Source organism: Saccopteryx leptura, chromosome 1 (genome assembly GCF_036850995.1).
Source record: "Saccopteryx leptura isolate mSacLep1 chromosome 1, mSacLep1_pri_phased_curated, whole genome shotgun sequence".
Classification (NCBI taxonomy): Eukaryota; Metazoa; Chordata; class Mammalia; order Chiroptera; family Emballonuridae; genus Saccopteryx; species Saccopteryx leptura.
The window spans coordinates 297,517,537-297,538,349 of NC_089503.1; the positions used below are offsets into that span (position 1 = coordinate 297,517,537).

At 42.5% G+C, this 20,813-nt stretch overlaps 1 protein-coding gene across 2 annotated transcripts in view; it reads left to right on the forward strand.

Moving 5' to 3' along the window:
* The window catches only part of BLTP3B (bridge-like lipid transfer protein family member 3B), a 108,360-nt gene that overhangs the window by 24,267 nt on the left and 63,280 nt on the right, over nt 1–20,813 (forward strand). For both annotated transcript variants that reach the window (XM_066357027.1, XM_066357034.1), the window contains exon 2: nt 19,002–19,164. In XM_066357027.1, the coding sequence (XP_066213124.1) occupies nt 19,002–19,164 (163 nt within the window). The remainder of the gene's footprint in view (nt 1–19,001; nt 19,165–20,813) is intronic.

Consider the following 20,813-nt stretch of genomic DNA (forward strand, 5'->3'; position numbering starts at 1 on the left):
CTCACATATTGTTTTTTAAATGTGGGGCATAGCTTGTGCTGTGAAATATATTGTTTGTTAAGTGTGGATCATAGTTTGCCTTGTGAAATTTGTTTAGTAGGTTGTGATCACCATTTTATTTTATTTTTATTTGTGACAGAGACAGAGAGGGACAGATAGGAACAGACAGGAAGGGAGAGAGATGAGAAGCATTAAGTCTTTGTGTGGCACCTTATTTGTTCATTGATTGCTTTCTCATATGTGCTTTGACGGGGGGTGGTGGCTACAGCAGAGCTAGTGACCCCTTGCTCAAACCAGCGACCTTGGGCTTCAAGCCAGCGAGTGACCTTTAGGCTAAAGCTAGTGACCATGGGTTCATACCTATGACCCCGCGCTCAAGCTGGTGAGCACGTACTCAAGTCGGCTGAGCTAGCATTCAAGCCAGTGACCTCAAGGTTTCAGACCTAGGTCCTCTGCCTCCCTGTCCCACACTCTGTACACTGCACTACTGCCTGGTTAGGCATGATCACCATTTTATTTTTTTTAATTTATTTTTATTTTTTTGTATTTTTCTCAAGTTGGAAACGGGGAGGCAGTCAGACAGACTCCCGCATGCACCCGACCGGGATCCATCCGGCACGCCCACCAGGGGGCGATGCTTTGCCCATCTGGGGCATCGCTCTGTTGCAACCAGAGCCATTCTAGCACCTGAGGCAGAGGCCACAGAACCATCCTTGGTACCCGGGCCAACTTTTGCTCCAATGGAACCTTGGCTGCGGGAGGGGAAGAGAGAGACAGAGAGGAAGGAGAGGGGGAGGGGTGGAGAAGCAGATGAGCGCTTCTCCTATGTGCCCTGGCCGGGAATCCAACCCGAGACTCTTGCACGCCAGGCCAACGCTCTACCACTGATGATCACCATTTTAAAAGAATGAAATAGAATAGAAAATGTCAGACTATATTAAACTGTTGCTTTGTGAAGTTTTTGTTTCAATTATGTGTGAATATTAGATTTTAACTTAAACAGTCTGTTTCTTGACCTAGTTCAATTAAAAAATTTGAAAATAACTAATTCACTTTAAAGCCTGAAGATAATGAGGCATAGAGTAGAGCAAGAAAGCAGCTAGTGCCTGATGTATGGTGGTGCAGTGGATAAAGTGTTGACCTGGAACGCTGAGGTTACCAGTTCAAAACCCTGTGCTTGCCCGGTCAAGGCACATATTGGAGTTGATGCTTCCTGCTCCTCCCCCCCTTCTCTCTCTCTCTCTCTCTCTCTCTCTCTCTCTCTCTCTCTGTCCCTCTCTCCCTCTCTCCTCCACCTTCCCTCCCTCCCTCCCTCTTTCCTCTCTAAAATGAATAAAGTCTTTTTTTTTTTTTTAATGGATTTTATTATTGCTATATGCTCTTAAATCAATGTTGGTACTTTTACTTTTTTTGTGACAGAGAGTCAGACAAAGGGACACATAGGGACAGACAGACGGGAACGGAGAGAGATGAGAAGCATCAATTCTTCATTGCGGCACCTTAGTTGTTCATTGATTGCTTTCTTATATGTGCCTTGACCGGGGGGCTACAGCAGAGTGAGTGACCCCTTGCTCTAGCCAGTGACCTTGGGCACAAACTGGTGAGATTTGCACAAACCAGATGAGCCCACGCTCAAGCTGGCGACCTCGGGGTTTCGAACCTGGGTCCTCCGCGTCCCAGTCTGACACTCTATCCACTGTGCCACCGTCTGGTCAGGCTAAAATGAATAAAGTTTTAAAAAAACAAACAAACAGAAAGCAGCTAGCCCTAAGAGGAGGGTGCCAGGTTAAAGGAGGTAGCTTGGGTGAAAAAATGGTCTTCGGTAAGGGAGAAAATGAGACATATGGGTTGCTTTAGAAAAGTCTTATCTGTTTCTTAATTTTGATTGGAGGGATTGTTATGGCTGCATGATGAAGCCCATGGACAGTGAAAGGATGCAATTAGTTACAGATTAATAATTTAATGTTCCTAGCCAGAGGACTTGGCAGTCTATTAGATTTTGGGAAGTCTTTCCAAGAACATCTTCTCTTGTATGACATGTGTTGTAAGATACTTTTCTCTTCTAGAAATCCTGTTTTGGACAAAATCAAGCAGAAGCTGTTAAATTTGCTTATACAAAGATACTGCTTCTTATAATACGTCTTCATGTACAATGAGAATTTTTTTTTTTTTTTTTTTTTTTACAGAGACAGAGAGTCAGAGAGAGGGATAGATAGGGACAGACAGGAACGGAGAGAGATGAGAAGCGTCAATCATTAGTTTTTTGTTGCGACATCTTAATTGTTCATTGCTTGCTTTCTCATATGTGCCTTGACCACGAGCCTTCAGCTGACTGAGTAACTCCTTGCTGGAGCCATCTTCCTGGTGAGCTTTCCTCAAACCAGATGAGCCACGCTCAAGCTGGCGACTTTGGGGTCTCGAACCTGGGTCCTCCGCATCCCAGTTTGACACTCTATCCACTGCGCCACCGCCTGGTCAAGTGTACAGTGAGAATTTAATCCTTGTAGGGGCACACAGTTTTGAGATACTAGCTAATACTTTTAATTACTTGTTCTTTTTAAGAGTATTTGAGTTGGGTGCAGCTTGGGAGAATGAAACATGATGGGGGAAGAATCTTTATGGTACCTTTAAGTTCTAAAATGTTGGATCTGTGTTTCTCTTTCAAATATACTCTTTATTTATCATCCTGATCCTAAGGTAGTACATACTTTAGTTTCAAATTTTGAAGGAGAGAATCTGATTAAACAGCCTAGAAACCTTGTCAACCTCTAGGTGAATTGGCTGTGAAAAAGGAAGTATGCTAAAATATCTAAGATTTGCACCTTTCCTCCACGGCTGTAGCCTTTCTCTGGCAAGATGGAATCACTGGTAGCTGGAGAGCTATCCTAAGAGGTGCTTGTTCATCAATAACAGTTTAATTTCATACCAATATTAAAAATAAAATCATAGTATTGAAATAAATTATTTTCCAAATGGTTAAAGTTGATTTTTTTTTTCTTTAACTCAATGGTTTTTAGCCTCTTTGCTGTCCAAAACCCCCTTTTTAAAATACAATGAAATATCCTGGAGCCCTGAAGCCCATCCACTAACTTCACATTGAGTGTCTACTTTAATTTAATTAAACAATTTAACATACATTGTTAAATTCTCTATAAAATCTAGTTGTTCATGCTATAGCATAAAATATTACAGGATAGGAATGATAATTTCCAATTACAACTATTATTTGAGAAATATTATCAAGTAGCAGAGCCTGTTCTTAATTTTAGAGAAATAGTAGGTATAGATATGAATATCTAACAATAGGTACAATAATAGGAACCATAAACAATTTCAGTACAAGATAAATCAAGAAATTCATTATATGAATGCATAGAAGTAAGTGTGCAAGAAGGTTGGAAAAGAGTTTTTATAAACTACATTCTAAGATTCTTTTTAACTCAGAGTCTTTGATTTTACCCTCCAATATTAACCTGGAGATGGTCATTTCACAAATCTGTTTCAGGTTTCTCTCCCCCACCCCATTTATTTACTGATTTAGAGAGAGAGGAATGGGAGAGAGAGAGTGAGAGAAACATTGATCTGTTTCTGTATGTGCCCTGACCGGGGATTGAACTGGCAACCTCTGCGTATTGGGACAGTCCTCTTACCAACTGAGCTATCCAGGCTGGGTTGTTTCAGGATTCTTTAGCAAATAAAACAACTGTATGATCTTTGTTTTCATGATATAGCTGTAAAATGAATCCGATGAAAACTCAAATCATAACTAAAATTTATAATATCTGATATAAAATTTGTACTTTTGATTTATACAATACTTTACTGCATACTTAGTGTTTTATCAAGATAAAACTTTTTTAGACAATTGTGATTATTGGTTTATATATTGTCTCTGTATTGTTCATATTCTTATTTAGCCTGTATTTTATTATTAATATTTGTTAAAACTTACTGAATTTCTCTGTGTTAGGGACAGTTCCTAGTATTTTAACTGTTCTAACCCAGTTAATGTTCAAACAGTCCCATGAGGCAGATGCTATCGTTACCCCATTTTACAGATGAGGAAACTCAGGCATAAAGAGGTTAAGTAGCCTGACTAGGCAGTGGCGCAGTGGTTAGAGTGTCAGACTGGTGCGGAGGACCCAGGTTCGAGACCCCAAGGTCTAGCCAGCTTGAGTGCCGGCTCATCTGGTTTGGACAAAGCTCACCAGCTTAGACCCGAGGTCGCTGGCTCGAGCAGGGGATTACTTGGTCTGCTGAAGGCCCGTGGTCAAGGCACATATGAGAGAGCAATCAATGAACAACTAAGGTGTCGCAACGAAAAACTGATGATTGATGCTTCTCATCTCTCTTCGTTCCTGTCTGTCCCTATCTATCCCTCTCTCTGACTCTCTCTCTCTCTCTCTGTTTCTGTAAATAAATAAATAAATATCTTAAAAAAAAAAAGAGGTTAAGTAGTTAGAAGTATTTTTCTTCTTGCAGAGCTGCGATTCTGGACTTTTTATGCATTTACGCTGTGTTCCCTTTAGCAAATTAAAAACTTTGATTATATGGACTTTCTTTGTTTCACCCTGTTTATTTAGTACAGTACTTTGAACATAATTTAGATTCTAATAATTATGTATTGATTGTAAATTGTTTAATATAAGTCAAACCAAGCATTGGACTGGGATGCAGAGGACCCAGGTTCGAAACCCTGAGGTTGCCGGCTCGAGTGCTGGCTGATCCAGCTTAAGTGTGGGATCTCCAGCTTGAGCGCAGGGTTGCTGGCTTGAGTGTAGGATCACAGACATGACCCCACGGTCGCTGGCTTGAGCCCAAGGTCTCTGGCTTGAGCAATGGTTCACTTGCTCTGCTGTAGCCACCTAGTCAAGGCACATATAAGAAAGCAATCAGTGAACAACTAAGGTGCTGCAACGAAAACTTGATGCTTCTCATCTCCCTTCCTGTCTGTCTATCCCTGTCCCTCTTTCTGACTCTGTCTCTGTCTAAATAGATAAATAAACAAAAAAATAAAAATAAATCTAACCCATTCTTTCCATTTGGCTAGAAGTTGTAGTTAGCTATTTTTTGTTAATACTGAAATAACTAGTAAATTTATTCTTATTCTTATGTATTAAGTGTAATTAAAGGAATTTTGGGTAAAATGAAAACTTGCTTTTATATTTTAAGTGTTTTAAAATTGTTACCTTGTTAAAAATATGAGAAAGTTAACCAATAAAATATATATTCACACTGAAATTTATTTTATAAGATATTAATGTAACAATAAATGACACATTTATTTAAAAACCTTTTTGCATGCTTATAATGTACAGAATGAAACTGTGGGTTCTGAATTTTAGAAATATCAGAGTTGTGCCATTTTTATCTTTATTATATGTTACAACTTTCTTATGTGGAGTTGTAGGTTTGACATATTCAAGTCAGTCAGCTTCCTCTTTAATCTTTCTCGGTGCTGGCTGGTTGGCTCAACAGTAGAGCATCAACCTGGCGGGTGGAAGTCCCCCGTTCGATTTCTGGTCACGGCACACAGGAGAAGCGACCATCTTCTTCTTCATTCCTCCCCCCCTCCATGTCCTGCAGCCATGGCTCAAATGGTTTGAGGAAGTTGGCCCCAGGTGCTGACGATGGCTCCATGGCCTTGCCTCCGGCACTAAAAATAGCTCAGTTGCCAAGCAATGGACATGCAGCAGCTCCAGATGGGCAGAGCATCACCCAATAGGGGGCTTTGCAGGTGGATCCCTGTCGGGTTGCATGTAGAAGCCTTTCTGTCTGCCTCCCCACCTCTTACTTAAAAAAAAGTCTTTGTTGACATATCTTGTTTGGTTTTATATATGATAGATTTCAGGCTTTCATTCTTTCTTCCCCCTTATCTCCACCAAATAAATAATTATTTAGAGTTTAATTATTTGACCTAGATTTCTATTATTTTTTAAAGTTTAGCTTTAAAATGTTTATATAGCTTTTTGTAGCTTTAAATGATTCTTTTTTCTTTTTTTTTCTTTTTTCTTTTTGTATTTTTCTGAAGCTGGAAACGGGGAGAGACAGTCAGACAGACTCCCGCATGCGCCTAACCAGGATCCACCCGGCACGCCCACCAGGGGTGACACTCTGCCCACCAAGGGGCGATGCTCTGCCCCTCCGGGGCGTCGCTCTGCCACGACCAGAGCCACCCTAGCGCCTGGGGCAGAGGCCAAGGAGCCATCCCCAGCGCCCGGGCCATCTTTGCTCCAATGGAGCCTTGGCTGCGGGAGGGGAAGAGAGAGACAGAGAGGAAGGAGGGGGAGGGGGTGGAGAAGCAAATGGGCGCCTCTTGTGCCCTGGCCGGTAATCGAACCCGGGTCCCCCGCACGCCAGGCCGATGCTCTACCAACGAGCCAACCGGCCAGGGCCGAAACCCAGCTTTCTAATAACTGTGAATGTGACAGTTACCAATGTTTTCATCTTTCTATTTCAATTTTTTTTTTTTTTTTTTTACAGAGAAAGCAATAGACAGGGACAGAAGACAGGAACGGAGAGATGAGAAGCATCAATCATTAGTTTTTCATTGCAGGTTGCAATACCTTAATGTTCATTGGTTGCTTTCTCATATGTGCCTTGACCGCGGGCCTTCAGCAGATCGAGTAACCCCTTGTTCAAGCCAGCAACCTTGGGCTCAAGCTAGTGAGCTTTGCTCAAACCAGATGAGCCTGAGCTCAAGCTGGCGACCTCGGGGTCTCGAACCTGGGTCTTCCACATTCCAGTCGGACGCTCTATCCACTGCATCACCCCCTGGTCAGGTTATTTCAAATATTTTAATTAAAAATATAATAGATGAAGAATATTAAAACAAGATGTTTTCAAGATTAGCTCCATAGCTCAGTCATTTAAAAGTCCTATTTGGCTAAGCACGAACTTTTGATATTGCACCAGTTAAAATTTTAACCAAATTGTTCATTTAATATGAATAGAAAGAGGGAAGGAGAAAGAACTCAGTCAAACATCTATTTTGTACCAGATGCTTTACATATCATCTTTACTCCTCACTAAAATCTTTTGAGGTTGGTATTTCCCCCATTTTACAGATGAGCAAATTGAGTTAGAGAGGCATCACAATAAGTACCTAAACTAGAATTCAAACCTGTTTGTCTGACTTTATGGCCCATGCTTTTTATAGATCTTAACCCTTTGTTATGAATCAATTTAAAGATAGAATTTCTTGTGAATGACATATATTTTAATCTTTCCATCTTTCACTTTTTACTCTTGCCTAGCCTGTTTTTTTGGGAATCTGTTGAACTTTTGTCTTTATGAAAGTGATAAACGCTCCATATATATTTAAACATACAGAAAAGTATAAAGATGAAGAAATAAGTCTAAGATCTTACCAACCATAGGTACTCTTGATATTTGAGATTTTATAATGCTGCCTTTTTTTTTTTTTTTTTTTACGGGGACAGAGAGAGAGAGTCAGAGAGAGGGATAGACAGGGACAGACAGACAGGAACAGAGAGATGAGAAGCATCAATCATCAGTTTTTTGTTGCAGGTTCATTGATTGCTTTCTTATATGTGCCTTGACCACGGGCCTTCAGCAGACTGAGTAATCTTTTCCTCGAGCCAGCAACCTTGGGTCCAAGCTGGTAGCTTTTTTTTGCTCAAACCAGATGAGCCCGTGCTCAAGCTGGCGACCTCGGGGTCTCGAACCTGGGTCCTCTGCATCCCAGTCCGATGCTCTATCCACTGCGCCACCACCTGGTCAGGCAGATTTTTTTTTTTTTTTTTTATAATTTTTTTAAAAATTTTTAAAAATTTATTCATTTTAGAGAGGAGAGGGAGAGACAGAGAGAGAGAGAGAGAGAGAGAGAGAGAGAGAGGAGAGACGGGGGGGGGGAGGAGCTGGAAGCATCAACTCCCATATGTACCTTGACCAGGCAAGCCCAGGGTTTCGAACCGGCGACCTCAGCACTTCCAGGTCGACGCTTTATCCACTGTGCCACCACAGGTCAGGCCAGGCAGATTTTATAATGCACTTTTTACGTAATTGAAATTACAGTATAATTTTGAACTTTGACTTTTCACCAGTCATAATAAAAACATTTTTTATTTGATTGGCAACATATATGCTTGATACATATAGAGTATAATGGATCAAAATTAAAGGGATTAGTCCCTTTAGGCATTTAGCTGCTTCCTCTTTTTTCTCTTTGTAAATATCATTAAGATGAACATTCTTTTACTACCCAGTCAAGATGTTGCCTGATTTGTCCTCTAACCACCTCCCTCCAGATGCACAAACATACATTATGTTCTACCCAACACAAAGGATATATAGTCAAATGTGTTTGTGAGTTACTCATATTAGTCTGTCTATCTGTCCCTGTCTGTCCTTCCTTTTGTCTTGTTTTCCTGTATCACTGTCATCAGCATACAAGCCCACTGACTTTTCTCACATTAAAACAAAACAAAACCTGGTTTCTCTCCTACCTTACCGGCCCTTCTTAATCTCCTTTATTGGTTTCTTTCACATTGCCTCAGCCTCTTAATGGTCCCTGACCACAGACTTTGAGCCATTTGCTTTCCATTTCCATCTTGCGACCATAAATACTGTTTATAACATTGGTGATTACAAAATTTATATCTGTAGCTACTGAATGAGATCTGAATATCCCACTACCTAATTAGCATCTGAGGTCCTCTTGGGTATCTGAGAATCATCTCTTTTTTAAAAATTTTTTATTAATTTTAATTTATTGTCATCTCTTAACCTTTTTAAAGCCTAAATTCTTATCCTTAATTTCAACTTATTTCTCCGTCTTCTCCCCAATAAATGAGAATTCTAGTCTTTCATTTACTTAAACCAAAAACCTTAGAGTCATCTTTGAATTCAGTGTATACAAGCAAATCTTGTTGGTGTTACCTTCAGAATATAGCTAAACTGTTCCCTTCTCACCACTTCCCACTCTTCCATTTTGATCAAAGGCAACATCTTCTTTTACCTGTATTGTCACAATAGCCTCCTGTTTGGGCTCCCTGCTCCTGGCCAGGTCTTCCTATTATATAGTTCTAAGTGATCCTTTAGAAATGAAAGTTTCCTCTAGTCAAAACCATCTCTAGTCACTCTCATTTTTACTCAGAGTAAAAGGTCCTGCATGATCTGGCCCTTGTTATTTCTGTAACCTCATCTCCTTTTATTCTTTTTTTTTTCTTTGAGAGTGAGAGAGAGACAGCAAGAGGGAAAACGAGGGTAAGAAGCATCAACTCGTAGTTGCTTTTACCTTAGTTTTCTTTGCTTTTCACATGTGCCCTGACCCCTTGCTCAATCTAGTGACCTTGGGCTTTTCATGCTAGGGGCCGTTGTGATCAAGCTGGCAAGCTTTGGGATCATGTGGATGATTCACCTGCACAAGCTATTGATCGCAGAGCTTTGAACCAGAGACCTCAGCATTCCGGGTCGGTCGACACTTTATCTACTGTGCCACCGCCAGTCAGGCTCCTTTTATTCTTGCCTTTGCTCATTCCTCCAGTCACACTGGCCTTTTTACTGTTTGTCAAACATGCCAAGCATGTTCCCATCTCAAGTTTCTGTCCTTGCTTTTTCTCTGCCTAGAGCAGGGGTTCTCAAACTACGGCCTGCTGGCCACATGCGGCCCCCTGAGGCCATTTATCCAGCCCCCGCCGCACTTTTGGAAGGGGCACCTCTTTCATTGGTGGTCAGTGAGAGAAGCTCATTGACCATCTCATTAGCCAAAAGCAGGCCCATAGTTCCCATTGAAATACTGGTCAGTTTGTTGATTTAAATTTACTTGTTCTTTATTTTAAATATTGTATTTGTTCCTGTTTTGTTTTTTTACTTTAAAATAAGATACATGCAGTGTGCATAGGGATTTGTTCATAGTTTTTTTTATAGTCCGGCCCTCCAGCGGTCTGAGGGACAGTGAATTGGCCCCCTGTGTAAAAAGTTTGGGGATCTCTGGCCTAGAGCATTATTCCTGGAGTTATTTCCATAGATAGCTCCTTCACTTCCTTCAGATCTTTGCCCAAATATCATCTTTTCAATGAGGCTTTTCCCATTCATTGAAAAAATTAAAAGGCTCTCTGCTTGCATGTCCTATTTTACTGTTATGCTTTTTTTTTCTTCATAGATGTCGGAGCCTAGCTTACTATATATTTAACCTGTTTTTCAATTCTCTGCACCACCCCTCACTATCTATCTTGTTTATTGTTAAATTCCCAGTGCCTATTAAATTATAGGAGCAGTAAGACTTCACTTAATGTTGTTGATGTAGAACTGTGGGGAAGGACGTATAATGAAACCAGTTTCACCATAAGCTAATTGATGTCAACAATAATTAAGTTCCTGTGGTGTCTCATCAGTGTTCTAACAAAATGACATTATTTGAGGATCTGTTATATCAGTAAAAATATATTAAATGAATTAATTAGTGGACAGAATGGTCAGGGCCTTGGATAATTGGTGCCCTCTTTGTCCTTCCAGATTTATCTTCTACTTTCCTGGCCCTCTTGCTGCATTCCAGATGCTAATCTTTTTATATTTATATTTTATACCATGCTTCCTCCTGCCTCAGAACTTTTATACGCTTTATCCCCTCAGTTTGGAATACTCTTTCTTTCCCTGACACCTTCTTTTCCTTCTGTAGTTAACTTCTACTCATCCTTTAGATATCAGCTCAGGTCCTTGTTTCAAAGAATCTCTGGATTAAGACCTCCTACTGCAGGGGTCCCCAAACTACGGCCCGCGGGCCACATGCGGCCCTCTGAGGCCATTTATCCGGCCCCTGCCGCACTTCCAGAAGGGGCACCTCTTTCATTGGTGGTCAGTAAGAAAAGCATAGTTCCCATTGAAATACTGGTCAGTTTGTTGATTGAAATTTACTTGTTCTTTATTTTAAATATTGTATTTGTTCCCGTTTTGTTTTTTTTTTTTACTTTAAAATAAGATATGTGCAGTGTGCATAGGGATTTGTTCATAGGTTTTTTTTATAGTTCGGCCCTCCAACAGTCTGAGGGACAGTGAACTGGCCCCCTGTGTAAAAAGTTTTGGGATCCTTGCCCTACTGTATGCTCTCTCAGTCATGTTATTTGCTCTCCTGTCTTACCAGCTAAACTGAAAAGCAGACTGTGAGTGTACTGCTTGCCTCTGTATATGTCTGTATAGTAAATCCTTAATAAGAACTTACTGAATGTTCCCTTCTAGCTGTAATATTTTGCCTTGAGGAAGTGGCAGATCATTCCTGTATGATTAAGAATGGTAGGCTATCAGGAAACTTCACAATATTAAATTAAACATGATTGGCAGTTAAATATAATATAGCCCGACATTATTCGTCAAATATGGGTTAAATATGAACTTTGTATTTCTCAGTTGACATTCTGTGAGAAGATACGGATATAGATAAAATCTAGGTCAAGAAATTCTGGTTCAGCATCAGTAGGAAAGCATGTGTATATTGATTGATATTCTTGTTGATGGGTAAGGCATGTAAAAACCCAGCACATTTTGCTGTTTTAATATTTAATTTCAGAAAAGGTTAAAGACTGGCTAATAACTCTTGTTAGCCAGTACATTTTGTCAGTAGTTTCACTTTTAAAAAGTAATTGCTGTGTGAAGTTAATAATTTTACATTTTTAGTGTTGTTTTAAGGATTAAGTAGTATATATGAAAGTGCTTTAAAGTATATGTAATTTACTATTATTACTATTATTGTGACATTAAGCAAATAAGTTACTCATTATATTTACTCATGTAAAAAGTGAGGGTAAAAGTAGCACGGACCCTAATTGGTTATTTTGAACGTTAGTTGAGGTAGTAATACATGCATAGAAGGACCTGGTATACAGTGCACCCTTGGGAAAATGTTCACTACTGTTGTTTTTTTTTTGTTGTTTTTTTACAGAGACAGAGAGAGTCAGAGAGAGGGATAGATAGGGACAGACAGACAAGAACAGAGAGAGATGAGAAGCATCAATCATCAGTTTTTCGTTGTGATACCTTAGTTGTTCATTGGTTGCTTTCTCATATGTGCCTTGACCGTGTGCCTTCAGCAGACCGAGTAACCCCTTGCTCAAGCTAGCGACCTTGGGTCCAAGCTGGTGAGCTTTTGTTCAAACCAGATTAGCCCGCGCTCAAACTGGCGACCTAGGGGTCTCGAACCTGGGTCTTTCCGCATCCCAGTCCAACACTCTATCCACTGCGCCACTGCCTGGTCAGGCTGTTCACTACTGTTTTAACTCTTATTACCAACCTTTCATAAGTTTAAGAGCTTTCATTTTTAAGTCATTATAGAGGATCTGAGTTCTTTAGTTAGAATTCAGCGTACACTTTTGGCACTTTTATTACATGTGTACTTTATGTTCAGTTATCAACTCCTGTAGAAAAGATAAATGGTGCTGTCTGACCAGGCAGTGGCACAGTGGATAAATGGTCGGACTGGGACACAGAGGACCCCGGTTTGAAACCCCAAGGTTGCTGGCTTGAGTGCAGGCTCATCTGGCTTGAGCATGGGCTCACCACTTGAGTACAGGGTCACTGGCTTGGCTGTAGGATCATAGACATGACTGCATGGTTGCTGGCTTGAGCCCCAGGTCACTGGCTTGAGCAAGGGGTCACTCACTCCGCTGTAGTCCCCGGGTCAAGGCCCATATGAGGAAGCAGTCAATGAACAACTAAGGAGCCGCAACGAAGAATTGATGCTTCTCATCTCTCTTCCTTCCTGTCTGTCTGTCCCCATCTGTCTCCCTCTCTCTGTCTCTGTCACACACAAAAAAAGATACATGCAGCCTGACCAGTGGTGGTGTAGTGGATAGAGTGTTGACCTGGAACTCTGAAGTTCAGAGTTCAAAACCTCGGGCTTGCCCAGTCAAGGCACAAATGAGGAGCAACTATTAATTGATACTTCCTGCTTCTCCACCCACTGCTTTTCTCTTTCTCTCTGTCTCCTGTCTCTAAAATCAATCAATGAAATCATTAAAAACAAAATCAAAGATACAATAAATGGTATTTGTGCAACTAATTCAGGGTTGTAAATAACCAGTATTTTTAAGAGTCTCACATAGAGCAGTGGTTTTCAACCACTAGTCCTCCAGAAATTTTGTGCCAGTCCACAAAAGAGTTAACCACTCTGATGTATGAAGATTATAGCCCCAGTGATCTTAGTCGAATTCGGTTATGTTCAGGGTTATTTCTGCCATAGCAATTCCAAAATAATTCTCCTAGTGAAAACCACTGACATAGAGAACACCAGTATCTGCTGCTAAATAGAGTTGCATAATCCCCTTCCTCAGAGAACTTTTAGAACTTTAGTGTAATATAATTTATTCCTAGAGTGATCTGGGTTAGTCTCTAAAGCTGGGAATCACTGGGTGATTCTAAAAGGAGTGCTAATGTGGGTGTACTCAGATTCACTTGCTCTGAGCGCCAGTGCTGGGACAGCAGCTCCAAAGGTATCAAGGACATTCATTGTCCAGTGAGGGCTGGAGGGGCAGCTTTTCCCCAGACAGAAGTGCTAGCAGAGGCCATTGGTTTTTTGCTGAGCCCTCCCCCCACAGAGTTGGCAGTCAGGTTCTATATCTAAGTCTTCATAAACCTGGCTGATGCTCTTCAGTCTGCTGGCCCTTCAAATTGCTGGCCCTCGCAAGTCAGTTCCACTGGATTTTCTATACAAATAGCCTGTCTTTTTGGGTCATGCTTCAGACTTTTCTAAAATCTCCCAAGGGTTTATAAACGCCATATAAGCAGCATCTGTCCTCAGCCTGTTTTGTACTTCTCTCACAAAGTAGCCACAGGACAAGTATTAGTTACAGACAGCCTCAGTTAGCAGCTAGGCCTCTCCCATATACCTCCAAGCTCAGCAGAGTAGCAGCCATCTGCAATTGTTTTGTAGTTCATGCTGGGTGGTCTTGGGCAGGGCATAGGCAGCTGCTGAGTTAGGTGAGCATCTCCCAGCAGGTCCTAGAGGTAGCACACCCAATGGACAACTTAAGACATGCCAGAACACCACCCATTTATTCCCAGGAGCACAACATTCAAGGGGCAGACTCATTGGGCACCAGAGCCCTGATGAAGTGAGTCCTGCCACTTGGAGTTGGTCCTTGCACAACATATCCCCCTGTGGTTGCAGTCAGTCTTTGTAGCCAATCAGACTGGAGGTAAATCTCTCCCATTGCAGTGCCAACAGCAATCAAGGCTCAACTACAACAGGAGGGTACTACACACAAACCACACAAGAGTATACCTGGCGGCCCTGGCCGGTTGGCTCAGTGGTAGAGCGTTGGCCTGGCGTGCAGAAGTCCCGGGTTCAATTCCCGGCCAGGGCACACAGGAGAAGCGCCCACCTGCTTCTCCATCCCTCCCCCTCTCCTTCCTCTCTGTCTCTCTCTTCCCCTCCCTCAGCCGAGGCTCCATTGGAGCAAAGATGGCCCGGGCGCTGGGGATGGCTCCTTGGCCTCTGCCCCAGGCGCTAGAGTGGCTCTGGTCGCGGCAGAGCGACACCCTGGAGGGGCAGAGCATTGCCCCCTGGTGGGCAGAGCGTTGCCCCTGGTGGGCGTGCCGGGTGGATCCCGGTCCGGCGCATGCGGGAGTCTGTGACTGTTTCTCCCCGTTTCCAGCTTCAGAAAAATACAAAAAAAAAAAAAAAAGTATACCTGGAGTGTCCAGTTTGGGTGACAAGGGACACTGCTCTACTGGGCCCTATAGAACAACTACTACATAAGGCCAGTCTACCAAGACTGGAGACGTAGCAGCTCTACTTAACCCATAGAAACAAACACGGAGGCAGCCAAAATGAGACAAAGAAACATGTCCCAAATGAAAGAACATAACAAAACTCCAGAAAACTAAAAAAATGGACACAATCTACCAGATACATAATTCAAAACACTGGCTATAAGGACACTCAGTGAATTTAAGGGGAAAAAAGAAGAACTTAGTGAGGACTTCAACAAAGCGATAGGAAAACATAAAAATAGAGATAGGAAACAAAAAAGAACAAATCAGAAATGAAGTATTCAAAAAAAATTTATTAACTGAAATGAAGAATACTTCACAGGGAATCCACAGAGTAGATGAAGCATAGAATCAGATCAGTGATTTGGAAGATAAAAACAGAAAACACCCAATCAGAACAGCAAAAAGAAAAAAGAATCCAAAAATGAAAATAGTTTAAGAAGCCTCTAGGACAACTTCAAGCATACCAACATTTGCAGTAAAGGGGTGCCAGAAGGAGAGAGAGAGAGCGAGCAAGGAATTGAAAACCTATTTGAAAAAGTAACTGAAAACTACCCTACTTGGCAAAGGAAATAGACATATAAGTCCAGGAAGTGCAAAGTTCCAAAAAAAATGAACCAAAAAAGGCTCATACCAAACCACATCATAATTAAAATGCTGAAGGGTTAAAGACAAAGAGAGAATCTTAAAAGCAGCAAGAGAAAAGCAGTTAGTTACCAACAAGGAAGCTCCCATAAGACTGTCAACTGATTTCTCAAAAGAAACATTTCAGGCCTGCAGGGAATGCCACAAAATATTCCAAGTGATGAAAGGCAAGGACCTACAGCCATCATAACTCTGTCTAGAAAGCTGTCATTTAGCATAGAAGGACAGATAAAGAGTAGCCCAGACATGACAAAGCTAAAGTAGTTCATCACCACCAAATCAGTATAACAAGAAATGTTAAATCAGGGTACATATGTTCAGAGAAAACATCTCCCGATTATTTTGACATTTGATTATGTTGCATACCCCTCACTCAAAGTCAAATTGTCTTCCGTCACCTTCTATCTGGTTTTCTTTGTGCCCCTCCCTTTTCTCCCCTCCCCTCTCCTCCCCCCCCCCCCCCCCCAGTTACCATCACATTCTTGTTCATGTCTCTGAGTCTCTTTTTTTTTTTTTTTACAGAGAGAGAGTCAGAGAGAGGGATAGACAGGGACAGACAGACAGGAACGGAGAGAGATGAGAAGCATCAATCATTAGTTTTTCGTTGCAGCACCTTAGTTGTTCATGGATTGCTTTCTCATATGTGCCTTGACCGTGGGCCTTCAGCAGACCGAGTAACCCCTTGCTCGAGCCAGCGACCTTGGGTTCAAGCTTGTTAGCCTTGCTCAAACCAGATGAGCCTGTGCTCCAGCTGGCGACCTCAGGGTCTCGAACTTGGGTCCTCTGCATCCCAGTTCGATGCTCTATCCACTGCGCCATCGCCTGGTCAGGCTGATTCTCATTTTTATGTCCTATGTATGGAATCATATAGTTCTTAGTTTTTTCTGATTTACTTATTTCGCTCAGTATAATGTTATCAAGGTCCATCCATGTTGTTGTAAATGATCCAAAGTCATCACTTCTTATGGCTGAGTAGTATTCCATAGTATATATGTACTAAAGCTTTTTAATCCACTCGTCCACTGACGGACACTTGGGCTGTTTCCAGATCTTTATCAATGTCACCCCATTAAAATTAATTAAAAAGAAAAAAATGTTAAAGGATCTTCTTTATAAGAAGGAAAAAAATAAGATCAAAATATGGGTAATAAAATGGCAATAAATGCATATCTACCAATAATTACTTTAAGTGGATTAAATGTTCCAATGAAAAGACACATAGGGGCTAAGAATGGATGAGAAAACAATATTTAAAAATGCCTCAGTTCAGATTGAAAGACACACACAGATTGAAAGTAAAGTGATGGAAAATATATTTCATGAAAATGGAAACAGAACAAAACAAAAAAGCTGGGTTAGCAATAGTTATACTAGACAAAATAGATAAAACAAGAGACAGAGAAGGACCCAGCAATTCCACTTCTGGGTATTTATCTGAAGAAACCCAAAACACTTCATTGAAAAGACATATGCATCCATATGTTCATTTCAGTGGAATATGACCGAGCCATAAAAAAGAGTGCACTCTTGCCATCTGCAGAAACAGGAGATACCTAGAGGATATTGTGCTAAGTGAAATAAATCAGACAAAGACAAATGCCACAGGAACAAAATAAAAGAACAAGCAGAACAGGAACAGAAACAGACTCATAGAAACAGAGTGTATGTTGATGGTTGCCAGAGGAGATGGTGTCGGGGGATGGGTATTAAGTACTATGTATGGTGTGTCAGATGGATACTAGAATAATCAGGGTGATCACTTCATATATATATATATATTTTTTTTTCATTTTTCTGAAGCTAGAAACAGGGAGAGACAGTCAGACAGACTCCCGCATGTGCCCGACCAGGATCCACCCGGCACGCCCACCAGGGGCGACGCTCTGCCCACCAGGGGGCGATGCTCTGCCCATCCTGGGTGTCGCCATGTTGCGACCAGAGCCACTCTAGTGCCTGGGGCAGAGGCCACAGAGCCATCCCCAGCGCCCGGGCCATCTTTGCTCCAATGGAGCCTTGGCTGCGGGAGGGGAAGAGAGAGACAGAGAGGGAAAGCGCGGCGGAGGGGTGGAGAAGCAAATGGGCGCTTCTCCTGTGTGCCCTGGCCGGGAATCGAACCCGGGTCCTCCGCACGCTAGGCCGACGCTCTACCGCTGAGCCAACCGGCCAGGGCCTCACTTCATAATTTATATAAATGTCTACTGGATTGTACACCTGAAACAAGTATAATAGTATATGTCAACTGTAAAGAATTCTTAATAAAGAATAAATAAAGAATTCTTAAATACATTTATTTTTTACTTTTTTTATTTTTTTGTATTTTTCTGAAGCTGGAAACGGGGAGAGACAGTCAGACAGACTCCCGCATGTGCCCGAACGGGATCCACCCGCCACGCCCACCAGGGGCAATGCTCGGCCCACCAGGGGGCGATGCTCTGCCCCTTCGGGGCGTCGCTCTGCCGCGACCAGAGCCACTCTAGCGCCTGGGGCAGAGGCCAAGGAGCCATCCCCAGTGCCCGGGCCATCTTTGCTCCAATGGAGCCTTGGCTGCAGGAGGGGAAGAGAGAGACAGAGAGGAAGGAGGGGGGGTGGAGAAGCAAATGGGCGCTTCTCCTAAGTGCCCTGGCCGGGAATCGAACCTGGGTCCCCCGCACACCAAATGTCACTGAGCCAACTGGCCAGGGCCTAAATACATTTTTAAAAAAAGGATAGCGCCCTGGCCGGTTGGCTCAGCGGTAGAGCGTCGGCCTAGCGTGCGGAGGACCCGGGCTCGATTCCCGGCCAGGGCACACAGGAGAAGCACCCATTTGCTTCTCCACCCCTCCGCCGCACTTTCCTCTCTGTCTCTCTCTTCCCCTCCCGCAGCCAAGGCTCCATTGGAGCAAAGATGGCCCGGGCGCTGGGGATGGCTCCTTGGCCTCTGCCCCAGGCGCTAGAGTGGCTCTGGTCGCGGCAGAGCGACGCCCCGGAGGGGCAGAGCATCGCCCCCTGGTGGGCAGAGCGTCGCCCCTGGTGGGCGTGCCGGGTGGATCCCGGTCGGGCGCATGCGGGAGTCTGTCTGACTGTCTCTCCCTGTTTCCAGCTTCAGAAAAATGAAAAAAAAAAAAAAAGTAAAAAAAAAAAAAAAAAAAAAAAAGGATAGCTATTGTCTATTATTATTCATGGGATGATGAATGGCAGTGATTACTGCTGCTGCTACTTCTAATGGGTCCCCCTACCCCTCTTTTTTTTCTTGTACTTTCCTTGAGGTTAGTTAGTAGAATAGGATTATCCCTTTCTGTTTTGTAGTCTAGCAAAGTAAATAAAATGTGATATGTACTGCCTTTCATAGTGCTTGGAAAATAGTGCATACTCAATAAATATTCATAAATTTGCAAGGCAGTGAGAACCAGAGCTTGATTACATATAGGAATATGATATTCAAATAAACGACAAGAACACTGTAAGAGAGCTATGGACAAGAGAGATTAAAACAACAAATAAAACCATATTGGAAAACATGGATTAAAGTAGAGCCTGTCACTGTGGTTTTGGGTTTCTTAGTGCTATTACATTTTTAATGCTCTGTGTATTTGCAAGACTGACTACTGTAACTGACATTAAAATAAATGTCAATATATATTCTCTTTCAGATTTACCAAAAACTTATCTCCTGACAAGATAAATCTAAGTACACTTAAAGGAGAAGGTGAACTGAAGAATCTGGAGTTGGATGAGGAGGTGCTCCAGAATATGTTGGATTTGCCAACATGGCTTGCTATCAACAGAGTTTTTTGTAATAAAGCATCAATTAGGGTGAGTCTTTGACATCTGTGAAAATTATTTTGTTTTTATTTTTTAATTTCATCCCTATCTTTTTTTTTTTTTTTTTGTATTTCTCTGAAGTTGGAAACGAGGAGGCAGTCAGACAGACTCCCACATGCGCCTGACTGGGATCCACCCGGCATGCCCACCAGGGGGCGATGCTCTCCCATCTGAGGCGTCGCTCTGTTGCGACCAGAGCCATTCTAGCGCCTGAGGCAGAGGCCACAGAGCCATCCTCAGCACCGGGGCCAACTTTGCTCCAATGGAGCCTCGGCTGAGGGAGGGGAAGAAAGAGACAGGAAGGAGAGGGGAGGGGTGGAGAAGCAGATGGGCGCCTCTCCTGTGTGCCCTGGCCAGGAATCGAACCCGGGACTCCTGCACGCCAGGCCGATGCTCTACAACTGAGCCAACCGGCCAGGGTCATCCCTATCTTTTAAAATAAATATTTTGTTTTAGATAATTCTGTAAAGAAGCATTTTTATTAACATAGTTTTCAAAGGAAAATACCTTTGTATAAATTATTACATGAACATATGCCTATGGATTTAGTCATATACTAATATACTAATTATTAATATATATATTTTAACTTTTGTTAAATACTGAATGTTATTAACATTCAAATAAGATTATTAATAGTTGCCTATCCAGGCAGTGGCACAGTGGATAGAGCATCGGCCGGGGACACTGAGGACCCAAGTTCAAAACCCCAAGTTTGCCAACTTGAGCGTGAGCTTAACAGCTTGAGCACAGGATCACTGGCTTGAGCATGGGATCATAGACATGACTCCATGGTCACTGGTTTGAAGTCCAGGGTCGTTGGCTTGAACCCAAAGTCGCTGGTTTGAACCCAAGGTCGCTGGTTTGAATAAGGGCTCACTGGCTCAGCTGGAGGCCCCCCCCCCATCAGGACACAAATGAGAAAGCAACCAATGAACAGCAAAGGTGCCTCAGTGAAGAATTGATGTGTCTCATCTCCCTTCCTGTCTGTCTTGACTGTCTTGTGTCTGTCTCGCTCTCTCAAAAAAACCCCAAAAAACAATTAGTAGTTTATTGATAAAATAATTGGTTAAATTTGGCATATATTCAAGATTTTTAATAAAATTTGTTGTCAAATGTGACAATTTAAGTTTGTGATAAGTAAACTTTATTTTAAATGAAGACATGAGGATTGGTAAGTTATTCTGTATGTTTTACTTTTATTTGAAGTTTTATCCCCTTTTCTCATTTGTTTCCTTTTTTTTTTTTTTTTTTTTTTGTATTTTTCTGAAGCTGGAAACAGGGAGAGACAGTCAGACAGACTCCCGCATGCGCCCGACCGGGATCCACCCGGCACGCCCACCCGGGGTGATGCTCTGCCCACCAGGGGGCGATGCTCTGCCCCTCCCGGGCGTTGCTCTGCCATGACCAGAGCCACTCTAGTACCTGGGGCAGAGGCCAAGGAGCCATCCCCAGCGCCATCTTTGCTCCAATGGAACCTTGGCTGCAGGAGGGGAAGAGAGAGACAGAGAGGAAGGGGGGGGGTGGAGAAGCAAATGGGCGCTTCTCCTATGTGCCCTGGCCGGGAATCGAACCCGGGTCCCCCGCACGGCAGGCCGACGCTCCACCGCTGAGCCAACCGGCCAGGGCCTCTCATTTGT